The sequence below is a fragment of the Magnolia sinica genome, chromosome 11 (assembly GCF_029962835.1).
Source record: "Magnolia sinica isolate HGM2019 chromosome 11, MsV1, whole genome shotgun sequence".
NCBI lineage: Eukaryota > Viridiplantae > Streptophyta > Magnoliopsida > Magnoliales > Magnoliaceae > Magnolia > Magnolia sinica.
In genome coordinates this window covers 81,716,893-81,735,248 of record NC_080583.1, presented here as the reverse complement: position 1 = coordinate 81,735,248, position 18,356 = coordinate 81,716,893, and the positions used below count along the sequence as shown (strand labels likewise).

Sequence of the window (18,356 nt, the reverse complement as noted above, 5' to 3'; positions counted from 1 at the left end):
CGCCCAAATTGATGAGTGACGTGGGCTTTGCATGTCGGGGCTGAGGCCGAGCTCGGTCTAGGCGGATGGGTTGAAGCCGAGCTGATGAACCCTACTACCTAGGAGGTCGTTCCCTTAACTGCACCACGACTCCCTCAGCCACTAAATTTTCCCGTAACACCGTCTATCTGATAAATGTGACTTTGAAACGTGGGCCATTCATGATACATCACTAGATGGACGGCTCTGATGGCTGCACAACTAATCGTACGTGTGGCATGATGATCAGATTGTTTGAATTGCCTGTCTAGAACTCATGCAACTAGATGGTTCGAGTCCAGGTGATCAACGGTCCAAAAATAGCGGGACGGACAGGCCTTGGCCAATCATGCAAAGGGGGATGTGCGGACAGAGTCCGACTCGTCCGAGTCGTATCTGACTCGTCCGAGTCTTATTCAAGAGTCTATAGACACGTGTGCTTTCCTGGCACGTGTCGAGTAAAAAACTCAGGAACCACCAACCAGAGCGGAAATCTCAGCAGGAGTTAGGTGAGGTTAGCCCCCAATTGCCGCGTCCTGTCCAAAAACTATCTTAACCCCGGTCGGCAGGTGGGGCCCACTTGTTTTGACCTGCCGACCTCCTCTCCCTCGGCGGTTTTATCTCTTTCTCGGAGCCTAAAGTCGCCGAGTAGATGGTGTTCGGCAAGAGATGCTAAAAAGCGATTCGCGTCACACGTGCCGCCTACGTCGCAGATGGTCGTCATTTTTTCTAACTAAAGGTGTTGATGAGACACGTGTGGCAGACATAATGAGTGGACCGTACTGATCCTCAGGCCAGGCCATTCTATTCGCGGGATCACCTGATGGATGGTCCAGATATTGCAAACGTGTCCTATGGGAGTGGATCGACCCACGTGGGTGGGCCCCTGACTGTGGGGCCATTATGATGTATGTAAGTACGTTCACCCGTCCATCGTCATTGGAAGCTCATTTTAGAGTATGATCCAAAAAAAAATGAAATAAATGCAGATCATAACAGTGGTAAGCAATATCTGATTGGTATTTTCATCTGGATTTTTGGGACCTTATCAATAGATTTGATGGCAAACAAGCCTTACAGTTGCGGTTGCTTGAAGTTTTCAATGATAGGGATTTAATAACTACTATTTAGTATTATAATCCGCTTAGGATTTGGATTTACTTTATTTTTTTGATGAGCTGGGATCCTCTGTTATCAGGTCAACAGAGAATTCCTGTTACCCTAATGGTTTGGCGTTCCAAGCTGTTTTTTATTATTTTTATTTTTTTAGTGAGTGGTGACATGGACCAATGAGAATTAGGGTATCAGGAATTCTCTATTGACCTGATAATAGAGGATCCGGACTCTTTTTTTATATGCTCTAAATTAAGCTTTCAAAATCGATGGACCACGTGGATGTAATCACATACATTACACTAGGTCCTTACTCTTGCCCGGGTGGTACTCGCAGAAGTTTCAACTCCCGATTAAGGGTTCTAGTACCCATAGGTGATGAAATTCCACCAGTTTGAGTGTGTGTAGTGTGTGTACGTGTGTAAAAAGAATAAAATAATAAAAATAAAAAATCACATACACTACAGTGCCCCCTATTCAAGGGTCCCACCCACCTGAGTAGATCTCCGGTCTCACCTAATTGGCTCCTGTATCCAAAAAATGAAATAGATGCAAATCACTGCAATATGCAACACATTGGTAATCAATATTTGGATGGTGTCTTCATATGGATATTTGTAACCTTATCAATAAATTTGATGGCAAATAAACATTATGGAGTTTTTAATAGTAGGGATTCAATAACTACTATTTATAGTATTATAATTCATCTGGGATTTGGATTTGCTTCCTTTTTTTTAACCATGCCCTAAAATAAGCTTTCAAAATGGATGGACCACGTGGATATAATCACATGCATTACAATGCCCTCATAGTCAAGGGTCCCACCCACCTGGGTAGATCTCGGGTCTCACCTAATTGGCTCCCATGTCCCATGTTGGCACATGTGCACTAGAACTAGGTAATGGTGCGTCTTAATCAAAATCATACCGTTAGTCAACCCCACCATGTAGAACCCACTGTTAAAAATTTGGGAGCAGATTAGGTGAGACCCAGGATCCACGGAGGTGGATGGGACCCTTGACTGTGGAGTCCACCGTGATGTATGTAGTTACATCCATGCCATCCATTCCATTGGCATTCAAAAGATTATTTTAGGGCATGAATCAAAAATTGAAGCAGTTCCAAATCCCAAATGGTCCATATATTACATGAACAATGGTGATTTATCATTAAAAGCCTATTGCAAGCTACAAAAGCTTTATACTAAGATATATTTGTTCCATCTCTTTATATGGGTGCTTGTTACCTTATCAATGGGTTGGATGGCAAATAAGCTTACGGTAGAATTCATGAAGTTTCTAATGTTTGGTATTCAATCACCATTGTTTCTTATGATGTAGTCTACAACCACGCTAAGATTTGGGTCAATTTTTCTTTTTTTTTTAATCATGTCTTAAAATGAGCTTCCAAAATGATCGGACGGTGTGGATATAAGGCACATACATCACAGTGAGCCCCACAGCCTGGGTGGATCCGGGGTCTCACCTAATCCGGTCCCTAAAAAAACAAGCCCATTCGACAGTTCCAGTGTATCCGATCAGTGGCTTAGACATCGTTTGGGTCATGAACAAATGGACAATTAAAACTGACCAGCGGTTCAAACCAGGCATCCATGGATGGCCCACCGTGAGATCAGACGGACCTGATTGTGGTCCCACCGGATGTGCGTGGTCGGAATGCTACTCGAGCGAGTAGCCAACGAGTAATTGCCGCCTTTTGGCTTTCGCAGGAAGTTCCTGCGCAAGGAATCTGGGTGGGCCACTCCTATGTTTGTGAGAAAGCCACACCGTCCATCCGTTTTTAGAGATCATTTTAGGATGCGGCCAAAAATAAGGTGTAATCAAAACTCGAATGGGCCACATGAAAAGAAACAGTAGAGATATAGTGACCACCGTTGAAACATTTATATAGTCACAAAGGTTTTGTATCGATCTAATTTTTGATATTTTCACTTCATCCCAGCAAAAATGACTTTGTAAACGGCTTGGATGGAATATAAACATTAAGGTGGAGCCTAGGAAGGTTTCAATGGTAGGCATTCTTTTTCCCACTCTTTCATCTAGTATTGCCCACTTAAGTCTTGTATCCTTCTCATTTTTAATCACATATAGTAAAATGAGCTCAAAAAATGGATGGACGGGTTAGATTTCTCAAAAACATTACAGTGGCCCCCAACATGCATCGCGCAGGAACTTCCTGCAAAAGACTTTGGCAGGAATTCCTCGTCCCGACGAAAGCGTGAAGCCGCAAAGATAGTGATTGACACGTCAGCAGACTGGTATGGAAAGAACAGATTGGTCAACCCGCATCAACCGGCCGAGACGGTCATCTCGCCCTTCGGCTCCATGAAAGCGTTGAAAAATGGCACAAGACAGATGACTCGCACGAGTATCCAATTTGTATTTCGTGGAGCTTTCTAATGACGTGGACAAATCTTCCAGTGATCAGAACCGTTCATGTCAATGGGCCCATAATTTTAACCAATATACTCAATATCAAACTTATTTGAGAGTGATATGGGGCCACCATGCTCAAAGTAATCATTAAAGAATGTTAAATGATCCAATTCCACACACATGCGGGAGCTGTACACATCCACACCCGGGCACGTGTCAGGTGTGACACGTGTGTGACATCTGATCTTCCAATCAGGCGAGTTGCACTGTTTAGATCCTCTGGCATAAAATCAGGCCATTCACTCCTACGGTGGGGCCCAACATTTCAAATCAAATGAACGACTATAGAAAAAGATCTTTAACCGTCAATTCACGCACATAAAACTGAAATGATCTGATATTTCAAGAAGAAAACCTTAGAAAGATTAGAAATCACACACGTGTCCATGTGCGGCTCGCGTGCGGAACTAGAAACAGGTTCGGGGGAATCGACGGTGGAGATTGGCAAGCCACCATCCATATCATCGCTCGCGAGCCACGCTAGCAAACCTACTCTGTCAAAGGCAGTGTCTTGAGAGAGAGGGAGAGAAGGTTTTCGACAGCTGAAAGGGGGAAAGGGAGAAGAAAAATCCCCCCCTTTTTTTTCTTCCTTTCTCTACGGTTGAAATCTCGATTTTCAGCTACTTCTTACTCACTCTTTCTCTATAGAGATTCCGTTTCCATCGACTGCTCGTTTCGGAGGTTTTTGTTTGCTGGATCTCGCATCGGAAGGTATGCGATTCGCCTCTGGTTTCTAGAAAATCGGTCTTTTTGTGAAATTTTGGTTTGGTTTGATTTTGGTGGAATTGGAGTAATTTGTGGAAATTTGTATTTGCGTAAGGTTTTGGTTCGGAATATTGGGTTTTGCGAGTGATTTGATTTCTTTTGGTAGGAATTTTGGTTTTTTAGGGTTTGGTGTTGGTGTGATCGGAGTGTTCTGGGAAGAATCTGGGTTATTTTCTAGTACTTTGGTTAGAGAGGTATGTGATTCGTCCGTGGATTTCTTTAAAAAATGTTTTTTTTTTTTTGGGAAAATTTGGTATTTTATAGGGTTTTATATTGGTGGAGTTGAAGTTATTCGTGGAAATTCGGGTTTCTGTAGGGCTTTTGTTTGAGTTATAGGGTTTAGCAAGTGATTTGACTTCTTTTGGTAGGAATTTGGGTTTTTCTAGGGTTTGGTCTTGGTGTATTGAAGGTTTTTGGAAGATTTTGGTTTTTAGGATGGTTTGGTTCAAAAGGTTGGGTTTATCAAGTGTTGAAATTTCGGTTTGCTAGTGTTTTGCTTTGGGTAGAAAAGATGGATTTTTGAGAACTTGGGCTTTTCTTGGGGTTTGGCACAGATCCTAGGGTTTTTCAAGTGTGTTTTTCTCACTACGCTTTTTGGCAGATATTTTTGGCTTGTCTAGGGTTTGATTTGGTGGAATTGAAAGGTTTTGTGCTAATTTAGGGTTTTTCTGCAAATTGTAGGGGTTTCGAAAGTGGTTTGTATAGAGTAATTGTTTTTCATTATTTTCTCCTTTAGGATTTGGATTCTATGGATTTGAAGGGTTTTGAGGAAATATTGTGTTTTTTCGGGCTTGGTTCTAACGATAGTTTTTAAGGGGTCTCTCGGCAGAGATTTGTAGCTGGAATCTGGATTGCTGGAAAGCCTTTAAATTTTTTTTTTTAAAAAAAATATAAAAAACCTTTTTTTTTTTGGTTTCTAGGGTTTTGATTATGTCGAATTGAAAGGTTAGGTTTGTAGGGTTTTGATTTATTATGGCAGGTTTTTGAAGATTTTGTGCTGTTGCAATTGCGTCTAGACGGCGTGAAAATTTGCATTTTGTTTGAAAAGTTGGATGGATTTTGATAAGTAATGTGCATTTTATCAGAATCATAGGCCTTACATCTTGATTTATTTGTGCTTTATTATCATTGAAGTGCATTCTATAGTTACGAATTTTGAGTGATGTTGCGATTTTGTTATTACGGTGTAATGGAAGGTTCCTCTTGATGTATTTGCAATGTTTGCATCTGCAAGTTGCAACTCATGGGTAATGGTTGATGGTCGATGACACACTGACATTTGATTTGTGACTAGGAAATCTTATGGATCATTTCATATTATTGTTTTATCCATATTATGTGATGTACTGATATCTTCTTTCATCACATGTCTGGATTATAGTTAATACAGGTCTCTCCTCATGGGAACCTCTTCTGGAGCAAACTTCCAACAGCAACCACCTACAAAATTGCTTCCTCCACGTCAGCAACCTAGACCTTCAGGGCTGCAAACATCCCTATCCCTAATTTCCTCTGATGCTCGTGGCTCTCCCGATACTCAGGAACCTGGTTCAAATTCTGAGCATGTGCGTGAGTCCCCATCTGAGAGTGCTAGCTCGCAAGAAACCTGGCCAATGGAAAACAACCGTCCTGAACCTATCAAAGCAAAGAAGTTGGAGAAGGAGAAAGAAGAAGGAGAAAGTTATTGCCCTGAGCAGTCTGTTATTCGCCGGGTTTCCAGCGCAGAAAAGATCACTCTTCATGATGTAGCTAGAGAAAGGGTCGAGATAATTTCTGAGCGCATCCGTACCCAGCCGGAAGAGCTTGTAGAAGGGCTTAAAAGTGAGCTTCGGGTAATTCTCGAAGGAACAGGTGGCTCTCAGAATAGAGAGGAGTTTTTACTTCTGCAGAGGTATGTTCAGTGTAGAACTGATTTGACAGCCAAATCGCTAATTAGAGCGCACCGAGTACAGCTGGAGATTCTTGTCGCAATAAACACGGGAATCCAGGCATTTTTGCATCCAAATATCAGCCTCCCCCAGACTTCCCTCATAGAAGTGTTTCTTTACAAACGGTGCAGAAATATAGCATGTCAAAGCCAGCTTCCTGCTGATGACTGCAGCTGCAATATATGCGCTAAACGAAATGGCTTCTGCAACCTTTGCATGTGTGTACTTTGTAATAAATTCGATTTTGAGGTAAACACATGCCGCTGGATCGGATGTGATTTGTGTTCTCATTGGACTCACACGGATTGCGCAATTCGTGCTGGGCAAATTGGAATGGGTTCGAGCTCTAAGAGTGGAGTCAGTACTTCTGAGATGCTTTTCAGATGCCAGGCCTGCAATAGGACCTCCGAGTTGTTGGGTTGGGTTAAAGATGTGTTTCAACACTGCGCACCAGGCTGGAACCAGGAGGCCCTGATGAGGGAAGTCGATTTTGTTAGTAAGATTTTCCGTGGAAGTGAGGATTCCAGAGGGAGGAAACTTTTTTGGAAGTGTGAAGATCTCATGGAGAAGATGAAGAGTGGAGTCCCAGAGCCTACAGTTTGCAAAATGATGCTGCTGTTTTTCCAAGGTATGGATCTTTCTAGGCTTCCTAACCGCCATTCACATTGCTCAGAATAGCCTATTCCTTTATAAAAGGGAACTGTCCTTGGCACTCACTCTGACTGATACACGCACCCGGCTTTTCTGCTTTTTGTCGTTCAATAATATAAATTCAGAGTGATGTATTACCAACAATAGGATGTGCCAAGGTATTCGATAATGGTAACAGCCAGCCGGATGACCATTATGATACAGGCTGTTAATGCCCCATAGTGGTTGAAATTTTGTTGTGAAGAAAAAATGCATCGGCCCCATATCAGCCTATTACAGCCCCGTATCGGCCCATTACAGGCCCGTACGGGCCTTTTTTTCCTTTCCTATCCTTTCCTTTCGTTTTTTATTCTTTATTTTTTTCCCTTCAAACTAGCATTGCATCCCCATATCGCGTAACGGGTGCCACCATTACAGTACATAACCATTTTTGAATACCTTGGGATGTGGGTTATTATTTCAATGAAAGGGATGCGTGTGTTTATAAGTCAAAGTGGGTGTAAGGGCTCCCTTTATAAAAAATTAATTCGTTTTGCAAGAGAGACAATACTAAAAAAATTACTGTCCAGTCTATACTGCCTTTATTATTTTCCTTTGATGCAATGGTGAGCAAGGGATTAGGCAAGTCTAAGTTTGGGATGTTAAAATCCAACCCTCTTTTTTCTACAAGCGTCATAATCTGGATAATGGTGCTTGATATTGATATGACATGTTGCTACTTGCACACAATTGTATGAGATGAAGATAGAAAGTCTTAAAGCAAGTTGGAGACCTTAACTTGATACCTAACCTGCACAGTGCGGGTCAAGTGAGGAAGGCCAACCGCATACAGTGCCTTCTTCTAGGAGAAGCTCACATAACAGAAGATGAACTGCTGGCAGTTTGGACTGTTTGGCGATCCTCTTGTTTAATCACGAGGCCTGCGATGTTGCAGATTTTCTTGCAAAGGAAGGGGTGCTGAGACCCTATCTTGGTATGGAGGGATGTGGTCCCCTTGCTTGACGCACTCTCTTTCTTTTGCTGTTGTGCCCTTTGTACCCATCCCTTTTCTTCTAGTAAATATTTATTCATTGCTCATGAAAGAATGTTTAATGTCTGATGTTGCTACACTCCAACCTGGATGGTGCTGTAAAACATGATAGTGCTTTGTGTTGTGGGCTTGTGGCTTGCTATACGAGCTCTCTGACATCGCCAGAGTGTATTAACTTTGTGATTTCCAACTATAATGAGATTTTCACAGGGCCGTTTGTTTAGTTTGCAAGGAATATCTATGTCAAATTCTTCTTGCAGGACTCTCTCTCTCTCTCTCTCTCTCTCTCTCTCTCTCTCTCTCTCTATCTCTCATTTCTTGATTCAAATACAAAGGAAATTTCATGCAATATATGATTGCTTTTGAAACTAGGGCAGTTTAGGAAGTTCCTTTATAATTACAATTAATGTGGCACCCACGGCGATATGTCATAAAGTTGTGTTGTTTCGTGTGAGGATCCTGCAAAATGCAATTAAATTTAAAGCACTACTGTTGAAATCTCTGTTCAAGTCTTTCTCTTTAAATTCAATTGAAATGGAAACTCGACATTTAGTTGTGTTTTGCAGAATCCTCCCCACAACGTGTCGCTGCGAGGCTGGTAAAATTGCAATCACGGATTAATTTCCTAACTTTAGAAGATCTCCTCTCTAAACCATCCCCATCAATGTCATACAAGCCCTGAAGTGATCCTACTGGTGTCCGTTGTATATTTCTGAAATGACCTCACTGCCCGTCATTTCTCAGTAAAATGGCTGGACCACACAAACATAAATATATTTACCACCATGATTCCTTGATGCTTGAACCACCCCCCCCCAAAAAAAAAGAAAAAGAAAAAAGAAATCATATTTTCCCCTAAAAATTGTTGCGACCTGTTTGATGATGAAGCATCCCTGTTTGCCTAGAGTTAGGTTCTTTTTGGACGCATTTGCGCAGAAGGGGGTTTCGAGCCTGCTTTTTAGGTTGACTCGACGAAATTTGTTGAATGGGCATTTGAGTGCCTATTTTGTTGAGCGGGATGGTGAAATGGGGGTTTGCAAAGTGCATCCCAACACACAACAAAAGCCCCGGTTTGGCTCAAGAGGGGTTTATCTCAAATGCCCCTTTGGAGGGTGCGTCCCAACAGGCCTTTAGGGTTTCAATTAAGCTGGGTTTGCCCAGGCCTGACCCTTTCCAGCCTGCTTTGCATCACGTTTGGCTAAACACCGAGGCATGGTCCTAGTTTTGAGTTTTAGGCCAGATGACTAATTTGGCTGTACTTGGTTCGCACCTTGAAGGCTCATCAAGGTCCAACCCCACTTGACTCTAACATTTGTGGCTTATTATTATCTGGTGGGCCCACCCAAGCCCCAGTTCCTGATCTCACAAACTTGGCTGGGTTCCGGATTCGCATCCTTAGCTCATTGGCAGGACCTGTACATGCTTCGCTGTCAGGCCTGGCCCAGTTGCTACACTACCTGGAGTTACCAAAAGATTCCTTTACCCTTTCTATGAATGACCAACTCATCAGTACCTCCCTGGCCCATTTGAAAAACACAACAAGTCACATATTCTGCAGTGTTCTGAAAATGGTCTTCAGTTTCTTGTTTTTTACATCCTTGCATGAAAGTGGTGTGCTGATCGCATGCTAAGATTCTAGTCACCATAGCCTTTTCTGTTGTTGAACTGCCCTGGGCGATCTTCTCTATTTAAGTGTAAAATCTTCACCAATCTTATAGAAACAAAAATCTTTTTATTAATTCAATTTGTATCTCTACACCTTTTTGTGTGTCATCCTCATTTAGAACTCGAGATGGACCCCACGAAGAACCCTGAAGGTGAGGAAAGTGGCCGGATGATTGCCCCACAGGAGGCATGCAACCGGATTGCAGAGGTGGTGCAGGAGGCCGTGAGGAAGATGGAGATGGTGGCCGAGGAGAAGATGCGCATGTTCAAGAAGGCCCGCCTTGCGCTCGAGGCCTGCGACCGTGAGCTCGAGGACAAGACCCGGGAGGTGGTGGAGCTGAAGAGTGAGCGGCAGCGGAAGAAGCAGCAGATCGACGAGCTGGAGAGCATCGTCCGGCTCAAGCAGGCTGAGGCCGACATGTTCCAGCTCAAGGCCAACGAGGCAAGGCGGGAGGCCGAGCGCCTACAGAGAATTGCCCTCGCCAAGTCCGACAAGTCAGAGGAGGAGTATGCCAGCAGGTACCTGAAGCTCCGGCTGAATGAGGCTGAGGCTGAGAAGCAGTACTTGTTTGAGAAGATCAAGCTTCAGGAAAACTCACGGGCCACTGCACAGGCCAGCGGGCCCGGTGGGGACCAATCACAGATGATGATGCTGTGCAAGATCCAGGACTTGCTAAAGAATGTGTACAATGTGCCTCCAAAGTTGGATGGGCAGTCGAGCGACCACCACCCTTCAGTGCCATGAAATGACAGACTCCGGTATGTGGTTCTTCCATCTTCTCTACTGCATGTTTTAATGGACTATACCCCGGCTGCCCTTTACATGTTGTTGTGAATCAAAGAATCAAATGGCTGTTGTTGTCATTCGCTGCTCTTGTCGATGTGTTCATCTATGCCCATGCATCTTATATCTGAAGGTATGAGCATTGTTTCCGGTGATTGGAACTTTGTTCTGGTTGAGAAACAAATAAGGCTATTTGCTCAAAAGGATCAAGACCATTTATTGGTTGGGTCCCCCATGGTGAACATTACCTGGCACTAGAATCAGGTGGGTCAAATGAATGGTTAGGAAGGAATGAGCCTTGTTCTGGTTGAGAAACTATCAAAGGTTTGTTTGCAGCACATGTGCCAATATGCCACGTGTGTGCATGATCTGGGCCATTCATCAAGGTGTCTCATTGGTGTATGTTCAGGGTACATGCCAGTCATCCTCGGTGGTGATGAATGGACTTGCCCCGAACGCATTCATGGTGGGTCCCGCACAGTGCACCATCCGTGCACGTCTTGCAGATGGCCAGTGGAATCTTTCCTTGGCGTTTTTCATGCGGTGTTGCATTGCTTAGTTGTTATCATTTTCTTGTCTCTGCTGCTTTGATGTGGCAGTGATTGCTGCAGTTGCTCCTTTCCATCATGACACTCTTTGGTGAGTGCATGTTTGGTAACTGAGCGGTTATGTGGTCCTCCGTACAGTTTGGGCCTCATGATCCATGTTTGATCTGGTGGGTCCAATGTGGACAGTGGGTGTACACATGATCGGTCCACATCTGATTGGAAGATCCTAGCCTTTTATTATTATTATTATTTTTATTATTATTTAACGGTTGTCTTTTGTTAGAAGATGGGCACTCCAGTTACCCAGCAGATTTGGGGCCCACATGGCCGGTCCATCAGATGCATCAGCTCATATTACTCCCAAGTGCCAAAGATCAGCTTGATCCAACTCTCAGGTGGGCCACAGCGATTGAAAAGCAGCTTGGGTTTTGGTCTGACCCTTCATCCAGGCAAAGATAGAGGTTGGAGAGGTCTAGATTCCTCCTTATATGCAACTTGTGGGGCCCTCCACACAAATCAAGGGTGGGTGTTACCTCCCAACTTGGACCTCATATATTGGTCCTCCTAATTCACGGATCAGCATGATTTTCGGCCCGTGTGATGTGCATGACCCATGGATCTGATGGATGGGTCAGATTTCATATATGCATAACGTGGGCCTCACATCTGCCCGGTGCCACTGTAGCTGTGCGCGCCCCATGCTTGAAAGGGGTAAGGTAAATTAGCACTGGCTTTCCAGGCAAGTGCCCAAGAATCTCTCAAGATGGAAGATCCCAGCTATGGATCTTGTCCCTTTGGGGATAGTTACGGAGTGATACGAACAGGTTGCTAGGGCATGGAAAAATGATGGAGCGGATTAGGTGTTCCCCAGTGATACGTTAGTGGGTATTTTCCAGAGCGTGTGGCCCACCTTGATGTTTATGTTGTATATCCATGCCGTCTGCCGTCCAGTTTTTCTGGCTCATTCCCAAAATTGAAGCAGATGGAAATCTCAATTGGACAATACAGTTGGGATTGAATGCCCACCGTTGAAAACTTCCTGGGGCCACAAAAGTTGTGTTTTCCCTTCATCCAGGTCCGGGTGACCTTGTCAACAGACTGATTGGCAAATAAACATTACAGTGGGGCCCAAGGAAGCTTTTAGAGATGGTCCACTTGATATTTGGATCTGCTTCATTTTGGGCCCATGCCTTAAAAGGGAGCGGATTTGGTGAGACCCTGGACTCACCCAAGATGGTGCGGCCCTTACAATGGGGGCCACTTCTTTTTTTTATTTTTTATTTGGGTTAGCTTGTTAGGTACACACCCATGTCAGTACACACACTCCATGTCTCACCCCCTCCCCCCCCCCCCCCCCCCCCGGGATCTACAATGGGGGTCCACCTTGATGCATGTAATCTGTATGCACGCCGTCCATCCGTTTTTCCAAATCATTTTATGGCATTATACGAAAATTATCAGGTGGACCATATCATAGGAAACAGCCGTGATTGGCTATTAATGGGTCACGAAAGTTTCGGATCAAGCTGATATTTGTTTTTCTCTTCATCCAAGCTTAAGTGACCTTATCAACAGATTGGATGGCAAATAAACACTGTATAACCATTAAGATGGGCCTAAGAAGTTTTTAATGGTAGGGTGTTTAATCACCACTGTTTCCTATGGTATAGTCCACCTGACAATGGGATCTACTTCATTTTTAGAACAATACCCCAAAATGAACTGGAAAACAGATGGACGGCGTGGATATAGAATACATACATAAAGGTGGCCCACCATGGTAAGGGCCGCACCGTCTCGGGTGAGCCTGGTGTCTCACCTAATCTGCTCCCACCCTAAAATGAGCTGGAAAAACTGGTGTACGGTTTGGATACAACACGTACATCAAGGTGGGCCATTGGTCAGGGCAACACCTAATTCTCCCCCAACATCACATGAATACAGCAATCCGAATTCCCAAATCTACAGAAAATTCAAGGCAGGAGTCGGCAATTGACTGGGCGATGGCGATCGTCCACTCGCGGAGTCTTTTGAGCCATAGCTAAATCAATAGGTGATTCATCTACTGAACGGTCTAGATGGCCTTTGCATTGCGCCGCTCAATGATGCCGGTTGCAATCCGGGCATTAGGTGCCCCTTCAGTAGAGATAGCCAGGACCGAAAATCAGGCAGTTACAGTCAAGGTGGACCCTCGTGAGTTGTCCAGCATCAGTTTTCTGCCTCTCACATGTTGGGATCCACGTAGGACGCGGATTTAGTGGGGACCACGGAGGTTGGCGGATCCGTGACTGGGGACTTACCGTGATATATATATATATAACACACACACATGGAAACGCTCACCTGCGAACCAGTTCATACGTACTACATACGATCTTTTTTGGGAACTCATCATATGTGATGTGGATCCAAAATCTGAACTGTTCATGTGAAGCAGCACCTCGTGAAATCCCCCGAGACCAAGTTTTACTTTGATCTAAAACTTTGATGGGCCATGAAAAATGAAAACAATTTCCTCCCTTGATTTGCATTTCTCTTTGCTATGGCCCACCAGAATTTTAGATCAGGGTGAAAATTTGCCATAGGGGGTTTCATGGGATTCCGCATCACATGTACCATTCAGATTAGACACCCATGATACGTGTGCAAAGGTGCACACGTGCGTAGGTGCGCAGGGGAGCATGGCTCGACCTCATGATAAGCTCCCATGAGGTCGAGCTGTGTGGGCCCCACCGTGATGTGTGTCGACCATCAACACCGTGCATTTGATGGGTCCCCTCTAAATTATGGGATATCCCAAAAATCAGCCGTATACGGAACTCAGGTGGGCCATACCATCTAAAATCATGTGAAGACATGCCAAAAACATATAAAAGCACTTGGTGGGGCCCACCTGAGTTTTGAATGCTGCTAAAACTTGGTCTGAACCCTCATCCAAGTGGGACACACATAATGGATGGGCTGGATTTGCAAACCACATCTCGGTGGGCCCAAAAAATGATTATGAATGTTTTAATGGTGCACGGCCCCTCCCCACAGAGTTTACTTAGTACGCAATCCGCTTCCGAGCTGTGTGGGCCCCACCATGATGCGTTTCGAACATCTACCCCATCAGTCAGATGCACCATTCCATCGTGGGCCTAGGTCTCAAAAATCAAGTCAATCCGTGACTTGTGTGGGCCACACCACATACAGAAGTGGGGAGGGGCCGTGCACCATTAAAACATTCATAATCAGTTTTTTGGGCCCACCGAGATGTGGTTTGCAAATCCAGCCCATCCATTATGTGTGTCCCACTTGGATGAGGGTTCAGACCAAGTTTCAGTAGCATTAAAAACTCAGGTGGGCCCCACCAAGTGCTTTTATATGTTTTAACGGTGTCTTCACATGATTTTAGATGGTATGGCCCACCTGAGTTCTGTATACAACTGATTTTTGGGATATCCCATAATTTAAAGGGGACCCATCAAATGCATGGTGTTGATGTTTGAAACGCATCACTGTGGGGCCCACACAGCTCGACCTCATGGACGGACTCGCCAGGTCGAGCGCATAATACCTTTTCCCATACATATATATATATATATATAGACACTCTGTTTCCATTTTAAGGCATGGGCCAAAAATTGAAGCAGATCCAAGTCGCAAGCGGACCAAACCATTGGAAACGGTGTTGATTGAATGTCCACCGTTAGAAACTTCGTGGGGTCCACATATCAGGAAAACACAAATATAAGATGGCAAATAAACACTGTATAACCATTAAGATGGGCCTAAGAAGTTTTTAATGGTAGGGTGTTTAATCACCACTGTTTCCTATGGTATAGTCCACCTGACAATGGGATCTACTTCATTTTTAGAACAATACCCCAAAATGAACTGGAAAACAGATGGACGGCGTGGATATAGAATACATACATAAAGGTGGGCCCCTATGGTAAGGGCCGCACCGTCTCGGGTGAGCCTGGTGTCTCACCTAATCCCCTCCCACCCTAAAATGAGCTGGAAAAACTGGTCTACGTACGGTCTGGATACAACACGTACATCAAGGTGCACCTACTGCTTAATTTTTAGGCTCATGCGGTAATGAAGGGGAAAAATGGGTGGATCGTGTGGATAAAACACACGCATTATGGTGGGACCCACATAGCTTAGACGCTGGCTAGTGTTGGGGTCACCAGTCAAACCGCGTCCGTTCCGCACTCCCAAGATCCCGCAGTGAATTCCGCAATGTAGTACTTTTAGCAACGTCGTCGGATGTCCCCACCGTCGATTTTGCCAGCTCATTTCATGCATGACCGATAATTGAGGCGGATCCAAATCTCAGGTGGACCAACACCACAGGAAACAGTGGTTATTGAAATGCTCACCGTTAAAAAATTCTTGAGGGCCACGAAAGTTTTCGAACAAGCTGATATTTTTTTTCCCCCCGCATCCAGGCATTTTGACCTAATCAACAGATTGGATGGTAAAAACAAAAATTATAGTGGGCTGTGGGCGTCCAATCACCGCTGTTTTCGTGGGGTGTGATCCACCTGATATTTGGATCTACCTCATTTTTGGCCTCACGCTTTGAAATGAGTTGGCTAAATGTATGGACGGCGTGGATAAAACACACACATCATGGTGGGCCCCACATAGAACCGACCAGGAAATCGGATTGTGTACTGAGTTACTCAGTACGCTTCCGACTTTTGAGGATCAAGGAGAGAAAATGAACGCGGATTGCGTCCTGCCCCCGTCCAGCGGATCTGTGGAGGGGCCCATCGTAATGTATCTTTTATCCACGCCGTTCATTCCTTTTCTCGGATCATTTTAAGCTATAAAACCATGAATGAGATAGATCAAAATCTCAAGTCGACCACACCACAAATGACTCTTGAATTTAATACTTTGTGATTTTAATTTAATCCAATTTCCCATTTGGTGTGATCTACTTGATCGTTGGATCTTCCTCATTCCTGTCCTCATAATTAAAAATGATCCAAGAATAGGAATGGACGGCGTGGATAAACATATATATCACGGTAGACCCTCCACAGATCTGACTGGACGGTAATCCGTCCAGGTGGAGGCAGGACGCAGTCCGCGTTAAGAGAAAAGAGGAATTATATGAGATGTTAACCACACCTTTGCAAAGTGTGCACGCGCATTAGATTATGAAAAGTGGGGCCCATGAATCAGTAATCTAGTCCATTGGTTTGTTGAGTTCCACCATGGATGGACCTAAAATGGCTCCCAACCCATTCTAGGGATATTTTTAAATTTGATTGTGGACAGCTATTATTGTCTTTTTTTTTTCAACCGTCTACCTATCGGCCAAAAATCCCAAGTTTAAAATTGTTTCACCAAGGATAAATTGAGGTATAGTCTATCCACGGTATACTAGAACATAGCAACGGTCTGGATTCCTAAAAAATTTGCCCCACTAGTCAGAATCGAAAACAAATGAGACATCTAACCAACGGTCCACATTCAACGGGAAAAAGTCCTCTGATCAATCAGTTAAGATTCTCCAGCCAGTGTGGGATTAGTGGCGTACAGCCAATCAACAGTGGGGCCCACTAGATGAACAGTCTCGACCTCATATGGTCCACGTGTCAAAAGCGTCTAAAGCCGCCTACTTTCTCAAACAAGAAACGAATATCGGATCTGTCAAAAGGAAAAAATAAGGTCCAAAATGTGGAAAAAGAGAAGAAATGTGGGTCGAATATTACCTTTCAGGGCTTTTCTTGTCAAAGAAGCTGATATTGATGCCCAAAGAGGATTTGTATGATAAGTGGCCCGCGTTTCTGCGCGGTATACACACGCACTGAGTTCTGACTATTGGGGCCCATATTTCGGTAATCCAAACCGTTGTCCCACTATGGATGGACAGGTCTACAAGACTATCCCAGATTGGAAGATCTAACCGACAATATGTTAAAACTACTTTCAGTTGAATGTGGGCCGTTGTATTTCTCTTCTCAACCGTCTATATTTAGATTTCCAATTGGATGGTTAGGATTGTCCTATCAATGAGAAATTTCACAATTGTCCATCCTCGATGGGGCATCATAGACCAATGGTATGGATTGCTGAACCAATTGAGAATCCGTGTGCATTTAAAAAATGCAAATGGAACGAGGAACCACAGGATCCTCCATCCGTCTTTATTTTGTGTGAGTGGGGCCCACTGATCAATGACCGTTGTTTTAATGCAGCTTGTCATCAGTGGACCAGTCTTGTAAAATAGAGGGAGAAAAAAAAGAAAGGAATATGTTAGATAGAAAAGCCTAGCCACCCATTCTCAGGCCTTTCTTCCGTTAAACATGGACCGTTGCAGTAGTTCTCTTCTTAATTATTTAAATAAAGGTAGCTAATTGAAATGTTAAGATAATCTTATTAAGAAAAATTTTAATGCATGGTTAGGATGAGGATTGCATCCAATAAGCCATTCGATGCATACTATCTACCATGATATGCTACAAATGAAAAAATATTATACACACACGTGTGGGAAAAGGTTCCATACGGTGGAGCGCATGGGAACTCCCCATGAGGTTGAGCTGTGTGGGCCCCATCATGATGTGTGTCGAACCTCAACACTGTGCATTTGATGGGTCCCCTTTAAATTATGGGATATCCCAAAAATCTGCCATGTATGGAACTCCGGTGGGCCATACCATTTAAAATCATACGAAGACATGCCTAAAACATATAAAAGCACTTGGTAGGGCCTACCTGAAATTTGGATGTGTCTGAAACTTGGTCTAACCCCTCTTTCAAGTGAGACACATGCACATAATAGATGGGCTGTATTTGTGAACCACATCTCAGTAGGCCCAAAAAATGATTATGAATATTTTAAAGGAGAGTAACCCCTCTCCACTTTTGTATGTCGTGTGGCCCACAAAAGTCAAAGATTGACTTGATTTTTAATCACTGGGCCTACCATGGAATGGTGCATCTGGCTGATGGGGTAGATTTTCGACATGCATCATGGTGGGGCCCACACAGCTCGACCTCATGGGGAGTTCCCATGAGCTCGACCTTAATAGAACCTTTTCCATATATATATATATATGAAATTAGTTAAAAAAATTTAAAAAATATATTAATAAAGATTAATTTTTAATTAAATTTTTTTTTTAGGTCCTATTTCCAACACATTCACTTATTATTATTATTTTTTTATTGACATCTGATATGGAGGAACAACATGTATCACAAACTCCAATTGCATATATTCTCAGCCTGCATGAATATCCAATCGGTGCGTCCCAATAGACCAATTGAATCAACGATGGAACCATGAGTTTGACTTGCACCAGCTAAAACTGACTCTAAGGTGCATATAATCAAGCAAGTGTGATTTTTCATTACTTATAAGGATGTTAGTAGCTATATCACTAT

The 18,356-nt window shown here is 43.7% G+C and overlaps 1 protein-coding gene across 1 annotated transcript; it reads left to right on the top strand.

The window, feature by feature from the left end:
- The first annotated feature begins 5,701 nt into the window (after positions 1–5,701).
- On the top strand, positions 5,702–10,566 carry LOC131219499 (OBERON-like protein). Its single transcript, XM_058214664.1, has 2 exons — positions 5,702–6,911; positions 9,749–10,566. The coding sequence occupies exons 1-2, from the start codon at positions 5,756–5,758 to the stop codon at positions 10,372–10,374; spliced, it is 1,782 nt and encodes a 593-aa protein (XP_058070647.1). The 5' UTR covers positions 5,702–5,755; the 3' UTR covers positions 10,375–10,566.
- Positions 10,567–18,356: the final 7,790 nt, after the last annotated feature.